General features: G+C 33.6%; 2 protein-coding genes across 2 annotated transcripts; one reads left to right on the top strand and one right to left on the bottom strand.

Annotated features, from left to right (window-relative positions):
* The first annotated feature begins 2394 nt into the window (after positions 1-2394).
* On the top strand, positions 2395-12448 carry LOC115962883. The gene is made up of 3 exons (XM_031081762.1): positions 2395-2626; positions 4574-4784; positions 7449-12448. Exons 1-3 carry the CDS (start codon positions 2465-2467, stop codon positions 12197-12199), a joined length of 5124 nt encoding a protein of 1707 aa, XP_030937622.1. The 5' UTR covers positions 2395-2464; the 3' UTR covers positions 12200-12448.
* A 679-nt stretch (positions 12449-13127) lies between these two features.
* LOC115963482 (nucleolar protein 58-like) lies at positions 13128-14259 on the bottom strand. Its single transcript, XM_031082482.1, has 3 exons — positions 13599-14259; positions 13424-13509; positions 13128-13289 (listed from the first exon to the last, which is right to left on the bottom strand). Exons 1-3 carry the CDS (start codon positions 14257-14259, stop codon positions 13128-13130), a joined length of 909 nt encoding a protein of 302 aa, XP_030938342.1.
* Positions 14260-23205: the final 8946 nt, after the last annotated feature.

The following is a 23205-nucleotide window of genomic DNA, read 5'->3' on the forward strand; positions in this document are numbered from 1 at the left end:
AAAAAAAAAAAAAAAAAAAACCGCCTGACCCGCCAATTGGCCTAGTTCGCATCAACCCGACCCAACCCATGCAGGTCCATTAGGTGAGGCGGTCAAGTTGGGTGGATTAGATAGATAAATTTAGTAAGTTGGGCACAACCCAATCTCTCTCTCTCTCTCTCTCTTCTCTCTCTCTCTCTCTCTTCTCTCTCTCTCTCTCTCTCTCTCTCTCTCTCTCTCTCTCTCTCTCTCTCTCTCTCTATATATATATATATATATATATACACACACACACACACACATAGACTAGTGTCTTTTTTTTTCTTTTTTCTTTTTTCTTTTTTATAAAAGCGTTTGTTTTGTTGGAAGTGAAATAGGGAGGATAGAAAATAGAAAAGAAAAAATTGATTTTATGGTGTTTGGTTGGAAAAAAAAGGAGGATAGAGAATTGTTAGGGCCTAGATGTTTTCTCCCGTGATGGCCTAGCCCACCAAAATTATCTCCCCAATTTAGGGAGACCATAGAGGAGAAATGAATAGTTACCCATAATGAGGAGAAAATAGAGCAGAGATGAACAGTTGCCATTAATAACTAAACTACTGCAGCACTGCTTCCTCCTTTTACGACATGTTGGTTACCTTTTTCTTTTTCTTTTTTTGACTTATTGGTTGCCTTTTTTTTTTTCTCTTTCCTGGATCATCGCTTTCTTTTGTTTTGGTTTTCCTTTTTTCTTTTTTATTTATTTATTTTTATACCTGTTGGTTGCCTTTTTTTTTTTTTTTTTTTTTTTTTTTTTTTTTTTCTGGCCTGTGGCCTTCTTTTGTTTTGTGGCCTTCTTTTGTTTGGTTTTCCTTCTGTTCTTTCTTTTTTCTTTCTTCTTTTCTTTTTTACTTTTTTTTTTTTTGCATGATTTTTATTTTTTAATAAATTTAGGCGATTGCCTTTAGTTTTTATATTTATTTTTATTGTTGTTTGCCCACTTTTTTTTATTTAATTGGACATATTTTTTAACAATAACATATGGGTAAATTTATACAACCTCATTGGTTGTTGGTGGATTATACTCAGCCAAAGCCCAAGACTATTGACAATTTGACATCCCTGGACAACACTAAACTATAGGAAACTGGGCCTCAGTCCACTTCAATTGTTTACGTTGGTTGAGTGACATTTCTATGACAATATGTCAATAACTCACCAATTCTTGAGCCAACACATTGTCAACTAGATCTCTATTTCAACTTGTGAATGTGAAAACAGATTTGTTTGAATAAAGCATTATTCTCTTGGCAATTGTTTGAAGCTTTTGTAATAATCTGTATAAGAGAAGGATGACATCAAGGAATTAGAATACATCAAGAATTCTTTAAGATGTATAACTTATCCTTATTAGGTGTTCTATCTTTGAATTGAAGAAGCAGTTTGAATAGAAGACTTGTTATCCAAATCTGTAGCAGAGTTGGTCTTGGAATATGATTCTGCATAGATATCCTTAACAGTGAAGATCTTATCAACTTTCTCTCCCCTTAAACTCTGGTAGCCAGTGAGGAGGGCTGTGAGGTTGGAGAAGAGAAATGGACAGTGGAAAAAGAGAAGGAAAATAAAAAATTAGTACGAAATAAAGTAAAAAAAGAAGGAAAATAAATTATATTATATAAATTAACATAAAAATAAAAATAAAAATAAATAAAAACTAATGTGAGACTTAAATCGAGTCAAACCCAAAACTAAAGAAATTTTTTGAGAAACTCTTTGGGATAAAAAAGAGTCACGACAAAGGCACATTATGGGGAGTAATTGCATCCTGTGTACGTTAGGAAGCTTAAAAGAACCAAAAGACTGATAATCAATCATGGTTTTAGGATTCCGAACAGTTTCACCATTTTTTTTATCACAATTTTGATGTGATAGACCGTCAATAATTTCCTATTATTTTCACATTAAACTTTATTTTTTTCTCCGCCACTCACGCTCATCATAATTTTTTTTTTTTTTTAGGACCACGCTCATCACAATTGTGATAAAGAAATGGTAAAATAGTTAGGGTTCTATATTTTTTTCTAATCATAGATGACAATATAATAGGAAAAAAGTGAAAAGAAGACCGATTGAAGTCCAAAAGTCCTCGTCGTCCACTATGATTCCACACTCTCTAGTCAGAGTTCCTTTGGAAAAATGAAAAAGAAACCAAAGGTCTTTAAAACAACTTGACCCAAGCGGTCGAATTAGTGCGAAAAGCTCCACTTTCCGTACAATCCTACGAGTCTTTACTTTTCTCTCTCATCAACCTAGTTCTACTACATCGAGAAGTAAGCTAAGCTAGCTTCGTCACCACCTTCTATATAGAGTTTTACATATATATATATATATATATATATGTGTGTGTGTGTGTGTACATTTCATTCTCTCTCTCTCTCTCTGTAAGCAAAAGCAGAAATCTCTGGTTTTTCAGCTTTTTGTGTTTGTGTAGTTTTTACGTACAGATATGGAGGCTGCAGCGAGAGAACACATTGAAAAGATACGTAGAACAAAGTTCTCCATTGGAGGGGAACAGAACCCATTAACAGAGGATCTTCACCAGGCTGTCAAGAACCTCTCTGCTGAGCTTTATGCCAAGGATGCACATTTTCTCATGGAACTCATTCAGGTTACTTTCTCAACTTCATTTATTCTTTCTTAATAGTATATGCTTGTGTGTTTGCGTTTTTATTTTTGTGATTGGCTCTCAATGATGTATATCAGTATATGTTTGTGAATATCAGATTGCCCATGTCGTTGTTCTTCAAATTAAATGTTTAAACAGTTGGGTAATGATTATCATACACTCACTATTGCATCGTATTTTCAAAAACACAATTTTTTAAGGAGTGTGTGCATTCATCATTAAGTGTGTAACAAGATTTATTTTTTACAATTTTTTCACAGACATCTGTGGCTAGAAGATTTTAGCTTCTGATTGTGCTTTTTTTCTTATTTTTTACTGAAGAAGTAACAATATTAGTTTTTTTTTAATTAACTTTTATATTTTGGACAAAACCTTAGGCTGTTTGGTTTCACTCATAACTCAAATTCAATTTTCATAACTCATATTTCTAACTCTGATTTTTCAGTTTCTCGTTTCATATCTTAGATGCATATCTCAAATCTAAAACTCAAATTTGTGCATAAAGTAGTGGGACCCATTGAAACACTTTACTCAAAATTTGGAAATATCTAAATTTTGTTTTCAGTTTCTTTTAACAACTCAAAATTTTGAGTTTTAAGTTATAAAAACTCAACTAAAAAATCAATTCAAATAACTTCATTTTCAATGGGGCTCATGTTTTCTTGAGTTTTTTTTTTTTTTTTTTTTTTTGCTGAATTTGAGTTCAGTTTTTATCAATCCAAACGCACTTATGTCTCATCTTTTAAAAGATAAATTACTAGAAAATGTGGGATGCCAAACTCACTCAAATGACAAATTGTTAATTTTACATGGGCCCACCAGGGGACACCATTTTTCTGTATTTTATTCACATATTCTATCTTAGAACTGTGTTTGGATGGAAGGGGTATAGGATGTTTACATGTATCTGATGGGGTGTGCGCTATGGCTCCGGCATCCGAGCGGCTTCTGAGGGTTTTTATTTTTTATTTTTTATTTTTTTTTTATATTGGTAATTTTGTAGTTGAGCTAATTGTTTTGGGCTTTTATATTTTGTTTAAGATTTTAGATCTATAGTTTTTTTTTTTTCCTTTTTTTTGTAGTTTTTATAAGGAGGAAAATGTTAGTTATAAATTTTTTTTTACAAATTGCTGATGTGATAAGTAATTATTGGTAAGTAAAAAATTAGTGTAAGCGGTGGGTTCAAATGTGAACTAATAAGAATTTCCTACATCAATAAATTGTAAAAAAATTTGTAATTATAGCTTTACTCTTGAAAGAATTAATAATATTGTTAAAGATGGGAGTAAAGTATAATTTTATAGAATTGCCCCCAAGTCAAACTATGCCTCCGTCCCTATATATCCCATGTAAGATGGTAGATACATGTATCAGATATATGATAGATTTTCTCCAGCAGGAGAGGAAAATAAAGGGAGAAGGTTTAATTAATCTTTATTTCAAAATTAGAGAAAGTCTATGCTCACAACATTTTCACAATAAAAGTCTATGCTCACAACATTTTCACAATAACCTTGATTTGAGTTGTGGTGGGTTTGGATGTAATCTTATTTTATTTTATTCTGAATTACAGTAGACAAACACTTCCACTTGTGAAATTTTGTTGGGGCCATAGAAGAACTCTTAAAATTAGCAAAAGATGGTTATAATTGTTAATTTATATGATATTATAGTTTTCTCTCCTTCCAAATTAACATCCAAACAAAGTGGAGTACTCTTTTACTTAATTGTTAATTAAATGGGGGGAAATGCAATCATTCTCTTGGCCTTTTCTCTCCTTCCGCTCTATTCTCTCTCCCTCTAAACTTCTAAACATAGTTTCTGTGAAAAAAGGTTTTGTATAGACTTAGTGTTAGATGTATTTATGGAGCAAAAGAATAGGGTTGAATTTTATTGACTTATGTATAATGTTGAATTATTTTTGGTCAGAATGCTGAAGATAATAATTACGTGAAGGGAGTGGATCCATCTCTTGAGTTTGTTATAACTTCTGAGGACATTACAAACACAGGGGCTCTAGCAACATTGTTGATCTTCAACAATGAGAAAGGTTTCTCATCAAAAAATATTGACTCTATTTGCAGTGTTGGTCGGTCCACCAAGAAAGGCAACAGGAAATGTGGTTATATCGGAGAGAAAGGTACTTTACCTAGTTTCCTAGAATTACAGCTTATATTAGCCACTCTAGTCTAAGTATTGTTATGAGAACTAGTAACACCAAAAGTTGTTATATATGGTTTACTCAAAATGCTATTTTGTCAAGAAGACTATTAATAATATTAACTGGGTTGACTTGGAAAGAAGTCAAAACAAGCATGACAGTTTTGATTTATTTGTTTTAGTCAAACATCAAAATTCGTTGATCCACAATTGGAAGAAATTATTAGGTCAACCAGAAGGACTGCTGAAGTGGTTCTCCTAACCAATGAGACGATGTCACCTATGCAAATGTGTGAGTGAGCTTCCTAATCAGCATAATGAATAAAAAATAAAAAATTACCAGGTGATGTCACATTTGCATAAATAACAGTATTTTATTAGTTGGGAGGTCATGGTGGCAATCCTCCTGGTGGACCTAATAATTTCTCCACAAAAGAGCAACTTCCGCCTATTATTCTCTAGTGATAAATGCTAACTTAAGAGTCATATGAAATATGGGTTACAATAGTTGCTTGAATTAGGAATGAAATATTGTTGCCTTGGAAAGATTGTTCAAAGCATAAAATCTATAAATAAATCTTCTTGCATGATGAAATTTTGCAGAGTCAAAATATAGCTTATAGAAAACATGAACAAACAAGTCAAGGTATGAAGGAATGTTAATATTTAACAATTTATTTTGATAGAGATAATGTGTATTAGTCTTTGGTATTTAAGCCAATGTATATTCTTAGTCACCAATAAGTTTTAGTTCAAATGATACTTCCTCTTGTAAAAATAGCTTTGTTCAATTTAGTCTTTCCATTTAAAACAAACAAAGTTGACAGAGATTAACTAGAGGACTGAATTGAACAATATTGAAAGTTAGGGTATTAAATAAAATGAAGTTAGAGTATTGAATTGAATTTTAGGCAAAGTTAAAGGGTGTAATTTAAAATTTAGCCAAATATTTTCAAAGGCAATTGTTTGTTTTTGGTGTTTGGTTGTGTTTTTGAAAACTCTTTTCTATAGTTTTATATAGATATTAAATAACAACTTTAAATCACAACTTTTAAAATATTAATCAGAACAACTAAAATCAATCTAAAATCAAACTTAAAAATAAGCATGAACAAAATAAAATTATTGAAAATTACACTAATAGCCCAACTATTATCTAAACTTACACATTCAAATCATAATTAAAAACATCTGAAACCTCCAAACTAGTACTTTAAATTTGTTTTTGTACGACTTTTAAAATTTTGGGGTGATTCCCAAAATTTTGAGGATTCATGAGATATTTTTGTTATTTCAATGTTTTAGATTTTTTTTTTTTTTTTTTGGTATCATTTTGGTAGATTTAGGGGGTACTTTAGTCGCCAAGAATATTGTAGCTCAATTGGCACCTCCTAGTGTTTCCAATGGAAATGGTTCAAATCCTCTCTCCCCTATTGTAACCATCTAATTATAGATAAGAAAAACAGTAAAAAAGAGAGAGGCTTTTTTAGGCATAGTGTGTTTTAAAGGTATTTTGTAAGTTTAGGGGTTTTTTGGTTATTATGTTAGTTTTGAGAGTAATTTGGTCTTTTGGAAATTTTAAGGTTTCTTCTATCATTTTAGAGGTTTTCAAGAGGGTATTTTTATCATTGTATAGGTTTACAGGTTATTTTTGTAATTTTGTAGTTTCAAGGGCATTTTAAAATTTTTGAGGTTACTCTAGCCACTTTTGGAGTTTATGGGTATTTTTATCGTTCTAGATGATTCTAGGATATCTAGGTCATATTAGAGGTTTCTAGGGGATATTTGTATTATTTTAAAGGTTTAAAGGGTGTTATGGTCATTTTGAATGTTTCAATATCATTTTGGAGGTTCTGAGGGTAATGTTGTCATTTTATAGATTACGGGATACTTTTGTCATTTTGGAGGTTTTTGTTCTTTTGAGCCTGAAAAGCATAAAACATTTTTAGACCCTAAGAATGTGTTTTTCCTGATTAACAGAAAATGATTTCAGTTTGACCCAGGTTTTCAGTTGTCCTAAACCCTCAAAAACGAGGAAAACATTTTTTGAGAAATGTTTTACATTGGAACAAACAAGTTGTTAGTCAAGGACATAAAGACAAAGTCAAATGATTAGAGCCAAAGTTTGTTATAATTAAATGCAAATCCTTAAAAACATAAATGGTTCTTCGAATTTAAACGAAACTCCAAAGCTGTTTGGTCCACCATTTGTAAAATATTTTTTCAAAATAGGTAAAAACAGGTTTGAAAATATATTCCAAACATGTTTTAGTATATGTTTTTATTCTTTTGTTTCAGAAATCCTCACTTAATGGCTTGAATATAAGATATGCGTTCCAAAAGTTTGCTGTACTTATAAAACCTGTGATGTTCTTTTAGAAACTACAATGAAAAAATGTCGTTAAAAGTTGGAACCTTTTTTAATAAATAAATTACAATAACCAATGGAATTGACAGGCCCTAAGCTCTCTCTCTCTTCAATCTTAATGCTTGTGAATTGACTTCTATTCTAATCTTAAGATGTCAGTGCAGAGTGTTATGTTTTATATACTCAATTATTTTGAAAGAAAAGGATAATTACTGACAGGATAATTTAGCTGTTCTCTTAGTGCTCTAAGTAGCTTATTCTACTATTAATATGCAGGAATTGGATTTAAGAGCGTCTTTCTAGTTAGTTCTCAGCCATGCATATTCAGCAATGGATATCAGATACGGTTTAATGAAGAGCCTTGTCCACATTGCAATCTCGGGTACATAGTTCCTGAATGGGTCGAGGAGAGTCCAACTTTTTCTGACATCAAAAAAATATATGGTTCTGGGACTACTCTTCCAACGACAACAATAGTCTTACCTCTGAAGTTCGATAAGGTCAAACCTGTGAAGCTGCAGCTCTCAAATGTTCATCCTGAAGTTCTATTGTTCCTATCAAAGATTAGGCAGCTTTCAGTCAGGGAACATAACAAGGATCCTAGGCTAAATACAGTAAGTGCAATAGCAATTACAAGTGTGACTGAATTGGTGGTGAGGAAGAACATTGATGCTGTGTCCTACACACTCCATCTCTCTGCTGATGAAAAGGATAAGGAGTATGAGGGAGAATGCAGCTACTTTATGTGGAGGCAAAAGTTTCCTGTCAGGCAAGAAAACAAAGTGGAAAGGAGAATGGAAGTTGAAGAGTCGGTGATCATATTGGCTTTTCCTTTTGATGAGCGCCTCCACAGGGGAATGAGCTCACCTGGGATCTATGCATTTCTTCCTACAGAGATGGTTACTAACTTTCCCTTCATAATTCAGGCCGATTTTCTTCTTGCCTCATCAAGGGAAACAATTCTCTTGGACAACAAGTGGAACCAAGGGATTCTTGACTGCGTGCCCTCTGCTTTTATCAATGCTTTTGATTCACTAGTTATAAATTCCGTGAATGCGCCAGTGTCTAGTTTGGCTCCGATGTTCAGGTTCATTCCCATCAACAGCTCTTCTTATCAAGAGTTGAATGTTGTCAGGGAGTCCATCAAATCCAAGCTTCTTGAAAAAAGTATTCTTCCAAGTGAGTCATACACGGAGCAGAAGTCCTTTCATCAACCTCGTGAAGTTGGTAGGCTTATGCCTGCTTTCTGGACCATTCTGGAAAAGGCAAGGGAGCAAAAGGTGAGCTTGGTTCATCTTTCATCACATGGAAAGCACATTTTGAGCTCCTCATTTGATAGAACAGAATATGATAGCATTCTGAATTTCCTGGGTGTGGAACTAGTCAACAACGAATGGTACGCAGAGTGCATCCAAAGTTCTAAACTTGTTAAAGGAGTGTCAGAGGACGTGTACTTGGAGCTTTTACTGTTTCTTTCTGATAACTGGAGGTTCAAATTTGAATTAACCAAAATCAAGGACATTCCACTAATAAAATATGTGGATCTTTATGGCGATGTATCTTTGTGCAGCATAAATGAATCCAAGCAGTTGAGTCGTGACAGAGTGGTGTCCTTATCCCTTCATTCTGATCATATCTCATGGCTGATTGATTGGAACAAGGAATTCAAATGTCCAGCCAATTACTTTTTTTTGCCGAAAAGCACACAAGAAGCTATTCGGGTCTTCTCTAAGAGGGATACCGTGTCATGGTGGCTACGAGATCATGTGAATGTTGGTGCTATGAGCGTCTATGAATATGCACTTCACCTAAATAAATATCTCAATAGTTGCCAGAAGCGTGCCATTGCCTTTGTTCACTTCTTGTACCACTCGCTTCGAAAGTCTTTTCTTTCCCAACAGGAGGTTGGTGTTTTATGTGATTCTATGCCACTTGTGGATAACTATGGAAATCTAAAGAGTCACAGGAAAGGGGTTCTTGTCCCTGCCAAGGGAAGCAAATGGGTGGGATTGATTGGTTCAAATCCGTGGAAAAATGAAGGCTACGTTGAGTTAGCAGAAGACTACTTGCAACCAGGCTATTTTGCTGATGAATTTGCTTCTGGAGAAACACTCTTGGAGTTCCTCAAAACTAATGTTGTGGCTTCTGATATCCCTAATATATCTCCTCCTAATGCTGCAATTACTACAGTATCATCGCCACTCACCAAGAAAAATGCATTCTTGCTGTTGGGTTGGATTAGAAAGATGAAACATAAAGAAATTGGCCTTCCCAAGAAGTTCTTGAAATGCATAAAGGAAGGTAGCTGGCTGAAAATTACTACTAGTGGCTGTCATGGTTACCGGCCACCTTCAGAGTCATTCATGCTTTCCTATTCACTGGGAAACATTTTGCAGAACGGATCAGTGCTTGTTGATATTCCGTTGCTTGATCTAAATTTTTATGGTGATGGAATAAATGAGTATAAGGAGGAGCTGAAGAAAATTGGAGTCATGTCTGGGTATGGAGAAGCATGTGAATTTATTGGAAAGCGTCTTATGTCTTTCACAGAATACTCCACTTTAAGTAGGGACCAAGTGCTGTCTGTACTAAATTTCATCAGATTTTTGAGGGAAAAGTTTCTTCCTCAGGATAAGTTCATCAACAGTATCAAGGATAAGAGATGGCTAAAGACATCGTGCGGTGTCAGGTCTCCAGTTGAATCTGTTTTGTTTGATGAGGAATGGAAAACTGCGTCACAAATCAGCAGCATTCCCTTCATCGATCAAAATTACTTTGGAGAGGAAATCCTTTCTTTTAGAGAGGAACTCAAGTCGCTTGGTGTGGTAGTTGGCTTCAATGAACGTTATAAGCTCATTGTAGACAACTTCAAATTACCTTCAATCTCATCTCTGAAAGCTGAGGCTGTTCTTTTGATACTTGAATGTATGCGTCATCTGGGTTCATCTAACAAACTTGTTCTGGCATTGAGTGGTGTGAAATGCTTCAAGACGAATCTCGGTTACAAGTTTGCTGGAGAATGTTTCTTGTTCGACCCTCAATGGGTTTGCATTCTACAGGTTTTTAAAGGTTTTGCATTGATTGATCATGATTTCTATGGAAGCAATATCTTCTCTTACAGAAACGAGTTGAAGAAAACTGGGGTGAAGGTGGATTTTGAGGTGGCGGTAAAAGAATTTGCTGACAAATTCAAGCGGGAGGCATCTTCCATGACTAAAGAACCTGTTCTCTCCTTTCTTTCATGTCGTAGTCAGCTAAAAGAAAATGAATATGTGTTTCCTCTAGATCTTAGGAAAAACATACGTGACCTTAAGTGGTTGCAGACTAGGCTTGGTGATAAGAGATCTCCGAGAGATTGCATTCTGTTTGGGCCAGATTGGCAGTCAATTTTACCAGTTACTGTCGACCTCCCTTTCTTAGATGATAGTGACAACTATTATGGCAAGGACATTCATAAATACAAGGAAGAGCTGAAGAACATGGGGGTTGTTGTTGAATTCAAAGATGGTGCAAAGTTTGTAGCAGCTGGTCTTCACTTTCCCATGGATCCTGCCCGCATTACTAATGAAAATGTGTTTTCATTGCTGCAATGCATACGGATTTTAAATGGAGTAAATTACTCCTTTCCAGATCCTTTCCTAAAACAAATTTCTCGAAAATGGTTGAAGACCACTAAAGGTTATAGGCCTCCAGAAAAGTGCTTATTATTCGATCCTAGGTGGGGCTCTTATTTGGAGCGGACAGATGGACCTTTTATTGATGAAGATTTTTATGGTTCTAATATTACACTATACAAAGAAGAGCTCAAAGCAATAGGAGTCATCCTTGATGTTGAAGAAGGATGCTCATTGATTGCCAGCCACCTTGAGTTCCATGTTCAGTTGCCTACTATAGTTCGAATATATAATTACTTGAGTCTATTTAATTGGGATCCAGACAGTGAAGTTGCAAAAGGGATATGGATCCCATATGGAAGTCAGAATGGAGAGTGGGTCAGCCCCTGTGAATGTGTTCTGCATGATAAGGATGGTCTCTTCAATTCGCTGCTGAAAGTTCTTGACAAATATTATGAGCAAAAGTTACTTAACTTCTTCTCACGTGCTTTCCGTGTTAAATGCAATCCTTCAGTTGCTGATTACTGTAAGCTTTGGGAGGTTTGGGAAAGTTCAGGACGTCGATTGTCACATGATGACTGTCTTAAGTTCTGGGGGTATATTTTGAAGCACTGGGGTGAAAAGACTGAGAAAACTCTCACTGAGAAGCTGGTGAAATTGCCGGTTGCTTCTGGCTCAGATGACGTTTTGCTGTTCAACAAGCATGATGTTTTTATTGCTGATGATCTTCAGCTGGAAGATCTTTTCGAACAGTTTTCTGCCCAATCTCTATTTGTCTGGTACCCTCGACCAAGCAAGCCTTCTTTACCTCAGATGAAGTTGTTTGACATTTACAGGAAGATAGGTGTTCGCACTATATCCGAGTCTGTAGAGAAGGAAGAATCATACACAGTGGATGATGCTCAACTCAATCAGGTGAATCCAAAGGAGAATTTAATTACAAAAGATCTGATTATTCTCATCCTTGGTTTTCTAGCAAATCCTGTGATGAAAATGGATGCAGAAAGGAGGCATGAAATTATCCGAGGGTTTCTGAATATTACTTTCCATGAGATAGTTGAACCGATAACTGTAAACTACAGTTTATCACTTTCTTCAGGGGAGATCATGAATGCGAGAGCAAGCCGGATGATATGCTGGGATAGAGAGTCTTCAAAGTTTTTCACACAGAAGTTGGACAGGTCTACTGGATATAAGAATCAAATGGAATATGCTACATATTTTTCTGAAGCAATATCTGAGGGTTTGTTATGGGAAAACAGTGATCATATTGGTGCACTCTCTGAACTGATCAAGCTGGCCTTCATGGTGGAATTTAATGAGGAAGCAGTAAGGTTTTTAATGAAGTTCAAGAATTTGCAAATTTTCTTGGAGGACGAGGAGTTCCTTGCATCTGTCTTCCCTTCTGACTAGTTAGATATATACCATGAACTATTAATATTTGTAAGTGTTTCTTTCATATATTTCTTGTGTGTTTCTGTGTTTTTGGCATAAATGTCAAAAAGAATGAATCAGCTGCTGCTATTCTGATTATATTGGTCAGTCATAAGGTGTTAACCTTATATTGTCTTGTCCTAGGTTTTCCTTTGTTTGTATTTCTATTTTGGGGTGAAACTCTTGTTATATGTTTGGTATTGGCATTTATATATATTTTTCGATGGATTAGTTGCTACTTGCTACATTGCTGGTTCTGATAGTCTAGAAATTATGTTGTTCTGCATCTCTTTTCGTTTTTTATGTGCAATTGTTATATTTTTTTAATAATATGTTTGAAGATTCTGCTCTAATGTTAGTCATCTGAATCCTGCATGTGGTGTTTGTTGCTATTTAGAGGAACTAACAACTGCTCATATAAGATTGAAAAATGTAAAAGATGTGTTTAGATAATTTTGTGTCATTCTTTTTTCTTTTTGGCTCAATTTTGACTACTTCAAACCTTGTCCTCAGCCCAATCAACAATACACCATCTTGATTTTGCATTTAAGCTTTCTTTTCATGTTAAATCTGAACTCCAGTATTTGTTATATTCAATTTTCTTCATGAAACTTGTTGGATGGAGAAATCTTATTACGTATGGAAGATGTAGGGGAATTGCTGGCAAATGTGCTAGTACTAAAAATTAATGTAGCACTTAAATGCATGGTGAATAAATATAATCAGATTACATCCTATCACTGACTGTTGATAGAGTGACTCAATCTTTGATTACATATACAATCCTATCTTCTCTAAAGAACTTGATTCATGACCAAGAACTACAGAGGAAATCCTGAAAATCCTATGAAGTTAGAAAAAAGCAGAAACAAATTAAAAAGCTGTCTTCGTTCTTCCTAGAGTGTAATCAAGCTTTTTCTGCAAGAAGACGAGCTCTTTCATTTCCAGAGCAACTCGGGTAGTAGCATGATTTCACATTCAACAAATTCTTTACAGGTCCAGTCCTTCGTATGGCTTTTGTGAATCGCCTTCCTCTATTTTTTTTCTTCTTTGTCTTTGTCTCCTGGGCCTAAAGTACACCATTGCAAGAAAATGTGGTTACAAAAATCCTTATCATTACTATTTTTATAATCAGTGTGTGTGTGTGTGTGTGTGTGTGTGTGTGTGAGAGAGAGAGAGAGAGAGAGAGCTCATAATACATACGTCATCAGAAGTCACTGATACAACACTCTCTGCACTCTCAGCACTCTCACCACTGAGACATTTTGTGTACAAGCTGTCCTCCTTACCTGCACACATTATAACACCCGTTTGTATTGCCTTCCCAAATTTCATAGACAAAACATGAGTGTCGACTCAAAGATTCAAGAATACTTACCCTCCTCCTCGTTATTATCTTCATATGGGACACAATATACCCTAAAACTTGGTGATCCAGGGGATACATATCTAACCTTATCATTCTCATCCTCCTCATCTTCTTCCTCTTCCTCACCCGCCATTGTTTGTTCCACCACCACAACCTTATCCTCTATAACCACAGTCTTCTCAACCACCTTGTCCTCTTCTTTTTCTTCTTTTCCGTCTTTACAATCCTTTCCACCCTTTTTTGCATATTTCTCATCTTTCTGCTCCTTAGGCTTTTTACTTGTGTCAGGTTCAAACTCAGACTTCGGCACGGGTGACACTTCCAATTTCTTTTCCTCTACTAGCGTTTCCTTTGAAATTGGTACAGTCTCATTCAACGAAGAGGTGTTGCTCTTGCTATCCTCTTCAGGTAGAAGAGGAGTCTTGGGTGTTTCCTTTGTTATTGGCACAGTCCCATCCAATGAAGAGTTTGTGCTCTTTCTCTCCTTGTCTTGTAGAGATTGAGCATGGGAATTTTCATCGTCTACCACCTCTTTTTTAAGTAGTTCTTTCTTGGACATGTCAGCATGTCTACGTCGTCTCATCTGCTCAAAAAAACGGCGAATGATAGGACGGAGTTTTGTTGGTACCGCCTCCCTTTGTGGATTGAGCTTTGAACTCCCTATCCCCATTGCTTATCAGAACAAAATGTAGAAAAAGAAGAGGGGGTTTGAAAAAAAACTAAGGGTTGGGTATGAAGAAGTTTTGATAGAAAAATGATGATGTTAAGAGTTTGAGAATTTGAAAGCATGGTTCAAAGATGGGGTTTGCTATAAATAGCAACATTGAAATTATTGGTTCGTTGTTCTTTCTGTTTTTTTTTTTTACAGGTGTTGAGGGGACTAATATAGGAAAGGATGAGTATTTGCAACTCAGCTTTGAAGGACAAGGACTGTCTCCTTGACTTCCAAATTTAGAATTCTTTGCTTTCATGGCTTTACCTGTGGAGAAAATGATCTTGCTTTACTGGTGGAAAGAGTCAATACATGCTCATTCATAACCATTGTAAGATAGAAACTGCCAACTCCTGTATTAGGATATCTTTATCTTTAAAAATTGGTTAGGAACCTCATTTTATTCCCATGGGGAAATTAATGAGTGCTATTATACATCTGGATGCTGAAAATCTGGAGGAGCTACAATTGTCATTGGTACTTAGACATCTATATTCCAACCATTTGCAAAGTGACGGGTCTTATTTAATTTGAACTTAACCAAAACCCTCTTTATTACAAACGTAATTATTTCTTGGTTTGGATTAGATATTACAAATTTATTCTCTGGAGGAGCTTCTATAGCCATTGATCCTTAGACATCTATTTTCCAACCATTTGCAAGCGACAGATCTTATTTACATTGAACTTAACTGAAACCCTCTTCATTACAAACAAAATTATTTCGTGGTTCGGAATAAATATTACAAATTTAAAGATGTATTTAATATTGCAATCATTTAAAATTTTTAAGTAATGTGACAGGATGTACCCTTTTTTGTGCCATCAGACTCTTATGGCTCATTTTGTATCACAGGCTATCCTTCCTGGAATTTACTAATTTAAGAAGGTTCAACTTTTTTTTTTTTTAGAAGGAAAAACAAAATTACTACTTGGCCCATAACCTGAAAAATGAAGTAAACGGCCATGGCCAATGAGAGAGGAATACACCAGACCTCGATAAACTTGTTATTAGACCTTGACAACATAGCTTTACGTCATGACTGGATATCCATAGCAAATGGAGGATAACAGAGCATAGACTACTTGATCACAATCCATAAACCATAAAAAATTTGAACGTTTTAAGATTATGTGCATAGCAAAGTGCTTGAGGTCTAGAACTAGCTACAAATCTACGTTATGCGTGGGAATATATAAATATTACGTAATAAGGTATAATATATAAAAAGTAACAATTATTTCAAGTCATTTCTTTTTAAAGGATTTCTACAAGTATTCTTTTATCTTTTTATCTCTACAAAGTACAAATATATCATACTATTATATTTTGTATTTTTTTTTTTTTTTAGAAGGAATATTTTGTATGTTTGATTAATATTTTTTTGGTGAAAATGCACTTTTAATCCCTATATTTTGGGTCAATTCCCATTTTGGTCCCAAAATTGATTTCTTTGCAAATTTCATCCCTAAAAAAAAATTTTAAAAAAAAATCATTTTTAAAATGGTCCCTGCCGTCAACCCACTAACGGTAACCTCCTAAGTGGCAGACGAAGTGCCCTTCTTACTGAAATGGCGCTAACGTGGCCATTAAAATATTATTAAAAATAATTATTTGGCATTTTTAAATACCTGTCAACATTTTAATTTTTTTTAAAAACAAAGCCACGTAAGAAAATTTATATAAATAATGAGATGATGATGATGATGATAATAATTCATCACAAAATTACAATGTTATCTTAACCAAAATTAAAAAAAGAAACAAAAAGAATGAAAGATAGACTTTATAATAATTTATTACCCAAAAAATTGGTAGGCATATTCAAATTCATATCCATGTAGATTGTGTTTTGACATAAACTCAAATTCCTATTTCCAAATAAACTAAGTATTAACCCAAATCAAAATTCAACCAAATCTATAAAAGGGGGAGAGAAGATTTTGTAATGGGAAATTAAAAAACACAATACCAAAGCACATATTTTTTTTTAAAAAAAAACTATCAAACTTAATCAAAATTACAAGAAAGAATAAAAATCCACAAGACAAGAGAGAGAGAGAGAGAGAGAGTACTCAAAATTTTTTGTGGGGAAATATGAATTAAATGTGAGAAATGATATCGAATTTATACAAAACAAAATGGGGAAAAAAGAGTCAAAATATTTTTTTTTTTTAAATGATGAATGAAGTGTAATATTAAAATAGAAAGTAGTAAGAAGATAAAGAGGCAGAGTAAAGAGTAGTGAGGAGATAAAGAAGTAAAAAGGGAAGGGAAAAGTTGAAAAAAGTGTAATAATAAATGTAGACTAAGAGGAAAAATAAGAGTTTTTTTTTTTTTTTTTTATAATAGAGAAAATAAAATTTTAGAAAGAGAAAATAAGAGATAAGAAATAAATGGATGATATGACTTTTGAAGTGGCTCAATAAAAGTGTAGCAACAATAAATACTACGTTTCGACTTTTATATATATATAAATTATAATATATATACATACATACTTACAAATACTTACGCACAAAAAAAAAAAAAAAAAAAAAAAAAAAAAAAAAAAGAAAAGAAAAAAGAAGAGGCATATTTTCATATTGGTCCCATGCAACTAGGTGGATTTGTGAGGAAAATGATGAAAATCTTATAATGTGGAGCACTCAAGTTTCATGAAAAGGATGTTATGCACTCCATTAAGGATCTTGGTATCAAACATGTTTTGTTTGAAGGAGATTCTAGTAATAATAATGTTATAAAGATAATGAAAAGTAGATGTTGCAAAGGTACATTAGGCTATAAATAAAGACAATGAAAGGGATTTATGCGCATATAAATATGTTACCAGAAGATTTTGAGTTTTGGGATTCATTTTTTGTACCTTGAGTTAAAGAGAATGGAGTGTGAGATCCTATAAGCTGGCCCACTGGGTTGATGCTTGTAATGTGGAGGGGTCCATATCTCTCTCGTTTTTTGTCCTCTAATGTATTCGTTCTTAAAAGAGGGAGGTGGATTGGGCTTTTCTTCCTTATATTATTTTGATATATTTGAGTAATAATTCTTCTTCTTTTTCTTTTTTTAATGTGGAACTTCAAAGTGTAGCAGAAACTCAAACAAATCTAATATTTTGAGAATGTGGGGCAGAAAGATGTTTGGTTGATAATTTTTTTTTTATCAAATTGGAGACATCAGTTCACCTTGCTTCAATAAATCGAATTAGAAGAGGATATTAAAACTAGCCTTTATATAGAAGCTCTTCTATTTTTTTTTTTTTTTTAATAGTTCAAAACTTTTCACCAAAATTCTAGGGGAGTGATGAATGTTTAAAAAGTGATAGGAAAATACCTTTTTCAAAGAGGAGATGGTGTATAGTGAGATATGAAAGCTCAAATAGTGTGAAAACACTATTACTTGTTTAGATTCCCAATTCTTAATTGTGGTTTGATTAATTTTATGCTTAATAACACACTTAGGGTCCCTTTGAATACCGCTTATTTTGCTGAAAACTGAAAACTGAAAACACTGTAGCATAATAATTTTTAAATGTGTGAATAGTACCGTGGGACCTATTTTTAATGAAAGTTTTGTTGAAAAAAGAGGTTTGTGGGTCTCGCAAACAGTGCACAAGACCCACTGACAGACACATTTCAGTGAAAATTTTGCTGGTCAAAGAGGTAGTGGATCCCATGCACAGTGCATGGGACCCACTAACAGACACATTCCCACGTGGAATGCACTTCTCAATAAAAATAAATTTTAAAAAAAAAAAAAAAAAAAAAAAGGAAAACGCAAACGCAACATGGCCAGAAACGCAATCCAAACGCGTACTTAATGCGGAATATACGTGATTAGCAAATTAATCAATCTAAGCACTCAACAATTGCATGGATGAACAAATAAGTGCAGTGTTAAAATGGAAAGGGCAGTGGGTAAAAGAATAGCAAACACAAGATAACACCGAGATGTGTTATCAAAGAAGAACTCGGTGAAAAATCTTTTCGCGACCCTCCAAGTCGAAATGATCCACTAGTGAATAAGTTGGAGTACAAGGATACCAAAAAGAACCTCAAGCCCAATCTACCCAAAATACTTTAGCCATCCAAGCTCAAGTTACCAACGGACTTCTCGAAATTTTGTCTTCACTAGCTTTCTAGATCGTGTAATACCGTCCGATTGCACTGCCAAGCCTTACTAATGTCTTTTGGCTAATACCTAATACTTCTCAAACTCCAAAATACTCTCTACACTCTGAATAGGTATAAGTTGTGTTTGGGTACAAATCTCCTCTCAAGGTATAACAATAGAAAAGGGGAGGTGGGTGTGTTGTAGAAACCTTTCTAGGGTTTTCTTCTAAATAGCTCCTTTTTCAATTTTGTAGGTAATGAGGGTATATATAGTATACGTGAATGGTATAAGAGTCACACTTAAAATCCCAGCTACCAGTGTGTTTTCGCGGGTCATCTTGCAAGTTGGCTAAGTCACGAGATGAATCGCGAAACTTACTGACTCTTCAGCTTCCAGCATATGCTCCTTATGTGACATTCAACTGTCTTGATCAAATCTTTACCACTTAAGACTAAACTCATTACAATTAAATCCCACAAAATATAAGGAAATGAATTAATGAAATTACAACACTTTTTGTCATGGAATAAAGTCAATATAAATGTTATGTAAAAACCATAACTTAACAAGATACAATTAGAGGAAATCAGTGGAGTTGTAAGAAGAACCTAGAAAAGAAAGATAAAAGTTATGAAAAAAAAAATAGATAATAGGAAATTAAATCAAATATGAGATTAGTTCAAGGAAAATGAAAATACAATAAAAAATACAAAGTAGTAAATTAAAACAATATCAAAGGAAATGTATCTTTCTCAATGAAGAGATGGTGATGAATTGAAAAAAGAAATTGAGTAAATCAAAGTCTTTGTCCAAAGAAAGTAAAAACTAGAAAGTAAAATATATACAAATAGAGCAAGGATTTTAAAGCTCCTAATGGCTGATAGCTATTTGTTTATTTATTTATTTATTATTGGGATTAGATGGGAGAGTAAGAAATTTGAATTTAAATAAAAATAGTGATCAAACATGAGTGTGCGCGTTAGATAATGAGGAGTTTAAAGTTGAACATGGGTAAAAAGGTGGATGGATTTTCGGTGGTATTTTTTTTCCCCAAAAATAACATCGGTACACAGTTTTGTAGAGTTGATAAAATTTTGGGTAAGTTTAAAAATTAGGAGATTAAGAGCAGGTTTTTTTAGGGTGCTGTTTTTTTTGTTTTTTTTAATCGTGTGTTTCTGTTTTAGTTTTTTTTTTTTTTTTGAAAAATAAAATTCCTCTTTTTGTTTAGATGAGGGATTAAGAAATTTGAATTCAATTAAAAGGTGATCAACGTGGTGTGTTGGATTGTAGAAATCTATTTCTAAATAGTGATATAGAGAAAAGATTGAGATAAGAACTTTTATTTAAAGGATCAGTAGGCTAAGGCCTAGTATATGAATTTAAATAGAACACAGAGATATTGAATTGGAATGAATTGTGAGGTAAATGAAGTTTTCTTAACATGTTTTTTATGGATTTGAATGTGTATTTGAAAATTGAAAGTGGGGCAATGGGGTTAGTGAGTTTTTATTTTATGTATTTGTCCCCAAGTTTGTCACAACTTAATCTTAAAGTGTAAGGAGTATTTTTGAACCACATAAAAGTTCAGTCAAAAGAAGCAAATCATGTTATAGATAACTAGTCTCATCACACGCGCTTTGCGTGTGCAATGAGGCTTTTTTTTTTTTTTGGCCTAGTGTCATAATTCCCCCCCCCCCTTTTTTTAATTTTGGATAAATTTATTTTGAAAATATGGATTAGTAGAAGAGTGTCCTATTTTGTATGCATTTTAAATAGAGTTTGAGATATATTTTTACCAGGTTATCCTCAAGTTTTTTACTTGTTAAATGTAAGGTTTAAGGGTATTTCTGAACCACACAAAAATCCAGTCCAAAGGGGAAAATTATCTTATAAATATTATAGATATAGATATAGATATAAAATAAATAGATAAAGGTAAATTGCAAAGTGTACTCCTGAAGTTTAGGGTTGCTTGGATTTTATTTCTTGAAGTTTGAAAACTTTGATTTTACACCTTGAAGTTTGAGAAATTTGATTTTACACCTTCAAGTTTGGTTAACGAAACTCCACCCTCGGTTAGTTTTAGCTATTAAGTGACACATCATTGTGTTAACATTTTTTTTTTTTTTTTTTGCCAACTCAGCCCCAAATGACATCAGTTCACTAAAAAAAAATGGAAGAGCTGTCATCTCTAAACGTCAACAGACTCAACATGATGATGAGTTGGCAAAAAACAAAACATGTCAATACGATGATGTGTCACTTAACATCCAAAACTAACCAAGGGTGGAGTTTTGCTAACGGAACCAAACTTCAAGGTGTAAAATCCAAGCAACCTCAAACTTCAGGAGTGTACTTTGCTATTTACCCTAAAAATAAAAATAAAAACTCCCTTGACTTCTATTTTGATTTGCAATTTAATTTTTGTCAACTTATCCCCTTTGTCAGAATGAATCAATTTGGTCATTTCATTTAAATCTGTTAGCAAATATAGCCATTTAAACATTTTTTTATTTTAAATAACGCATGCTTTCAGTTAAATTTTTAACTAAAAAATAATTATTAAGCAACGTTTGCTAATAAATTTGGATGGAATGACTAAATTAACTTATTTTTACAAAGTGAGAGATTAATTTCACATTTGAAATGTCTGTTTGGAATAACTTATTTAATTAAAACTGAAAATTTTTTGTAGAAAATACTGTAGATAAAACTAAAAGATAATTAAAATAGTACAGTAAAACCCATGAATAGTAATAAAAATAATCTAAATAGTAAAAAAAATGGTTTTTTAAGCTAATGTCAAATGCACATGAAATAAAAGTAAAGGAACCATTAATACTGCTTGTGAGTTGTAAGGAGTATTCTGTGAAGCCGTCGTTGAAGGGGCCATATGAAATAGATGTTTGTCGTGGCTGTAACACGCTTTAATCAGATGCTATGGCAGGGCCATTTCTAACAGTTTGAGAACATTTTCTCAAACCGTAACTCACTTGAGGTTGAGGCCCATGAATTGGGCTTCTGAGACTACCAGTCCTCTATCACTGCCTCTGCTGATTACCAGCCTTATGGAACATTGTCGGCTTTAAGCATCCTAAAATATTTTAGGATGCTTAAAGCCAACAATGTTCCATTAGAAGATAATCCGTAAAGAAGTAACTGAAGGACATCTCTAATTCCTAAATTGAATCTTAGTTGCAGGATAAAAAAAAAAAAAACCTTTGTACACAGTTATTTTTTTTAAATAAATAAAAAAAATTGGGTGGTTTGACTTTTAAGGAAATATCATTTATGTTGTCCACTCATGATGATTACTATTTATTTTTTTGAGAGAATTTTTAACCTATGACATTTACTCTTAATAATAGTTATTTATTACATATTAAAAAATTAGTTACCACCGCGCATCCTTGGTGCGGTGGTCACTCCACAAGTGTTTGTGAAGTGTAAGGAGCAAAGGCTGGGGTTCAAAGCTTCAAAAAATAGTTATATTAGCTAATGCCTAAATGTGTATGCTCTTTATTATCAAACCAATACATATTAAGAAACTAGCTATACTAGCTAGTGCCTATATGTGTATGTACTAAAATATCATGCGAGTATTATAGATTAGTGTTGCTATGAGATTCAGTTAGTTGTTACTGTTTCAGTTAGTTACACTGTTAAGTGTCCGTTTGGTAAAGATTATTTTTACCAACTTATTTTACTATTCAGTTTATTTTTTGTACTATTCATAGGTCTCACTGTACTATTCAACTAACTTTTACATTTATCTACAGTACTTTAGCAAAAAGTTTTTAGTTTTAGTAAAATAAATGGATCCTAAACGGACCTTAAGTCATTGAGACTAATATGCAGCTCTTTATTATCAAACTAAGACATATTAAGAAACTAGTTATATTAGCTAGTGCCTATATGTGTATGTACGTACTAAAATTTCACGTGAGTATTATAGATTAGTGCTGCTATGAGATTCAGTTAGTTGTTACTGTTTCAGTTAGTTACACTATTAAGCTAATTACTATTGAGACTGATATGCAATAACTTAGTAGTTATGAAAGAATCAATGAGATGTTATGAAAGAAATTAGCTAAACACTATTCTAATCCCACCCCATATTCTAGAGGCTTGTCACCCTCGAATGTAACTCCATGGTTTTGAACATGGACCGGACCGTACGATTCGACCGGGTTAACCGGAAACCATTCATCAAAACGGTTCTTTTAGCTCCCAAAATCGGTATATGTAGAAAAAGCAACGAACCTTATCAACTGCGGTTGAATCTCCCGGTTTTGAAAACAATGAACGGTTCTTAGAGGTTCAACCAAGTCAGATTTTTTTTTTTTGATACTTACAGCCATTGTTGAAGCTTCTCATTTTACGGTGAGATGCTATTAGATCTTGAGCTTGCATCTCCATCTCTTCTTCTTCTTCTTCTTCTTCTTCTCTCTCTCTCTCTCTCTCTCTGTTTTTGCTGTTTCTGCATTTTTGCTCTTTTGAAATATGCTATTCTTTACAGATGAGATAATGAGGATGAGCTTTTAGTTTTTTCTATCATGGTCTCCTACTAGACAGTAAATGCTTGGCTGTCGCAGTATAAAGTGTCAACACTTACTTCTTTTACTTGTACCAAATGCTTGGCTATCAACCATTTACTTAGGCTTTCTATTAGTATTTAACTAATTTTTAATGGGCAAGTCTGCCAATCTTCTAGATTTTACAATTCTGTTTTTAAAATTTTAAATATCATAAGTAGTTGACCATTTAAATGGACTTGGGCCGTTGGGGAAAAC

The sequence above is a fragment of the Quercus lobata genome, chromosome 10 (assembly GCF_001633185.2).
Source record: "Quercus lobata isolate SW786 chromosome 10, ValleyOak3.0 Primary Assembly, whole genome shotgun sequence".
Lineage (NCBI taxonomy): Eukaryota > Viridiplantae > Streptophyta > Magnoliopsida > Fagales > Fagaceae > Quercus > Quercus lobata.

Coding starts and splice junctions, on each gene's coding strand:
- LOC115962883 (XM_031081762.1), top strand. CDS start 2,465: ATGGAGGCTGCAGCGAGAGAACACATTGAAAAGATACGTAGAACAAAG. Junction 2,627..4,573: donor TTCTCATGGAACTCATTCAG/GTTACTTTCTCA, acceptor ATTTTTGGTCAG/AATGCTGAAGATAATAATTA. Junction 4,785..7,448: donor TGGTTATATCGGAGAGAAAG/GTACTTTACCTA, acceptor ATTAATATGCAG/GAATTGGATTTAAGAGCGTC.
- LOC115963482 (XM_031082482.1), bottom strand. CDS start 14,259: ATGGGGATAGGGAGTTCAAAGCTCAATCCACAAAGGGAGGCGGTACCA. Junction 13,510..13,598: donor AGATAATAACGAGGAGGAGG/GTAAGTATTCTT, acceptor TAATGTGTGCAG/GTAAGGAGGACAGCTTGTAC. Junction 13,290..13,423: donor TATCAGTGACTTCTGATGAC/GTATGTATTATG, acceptor GGTGTACTTTAG/GCCCAGGAGACAAAGACAAA.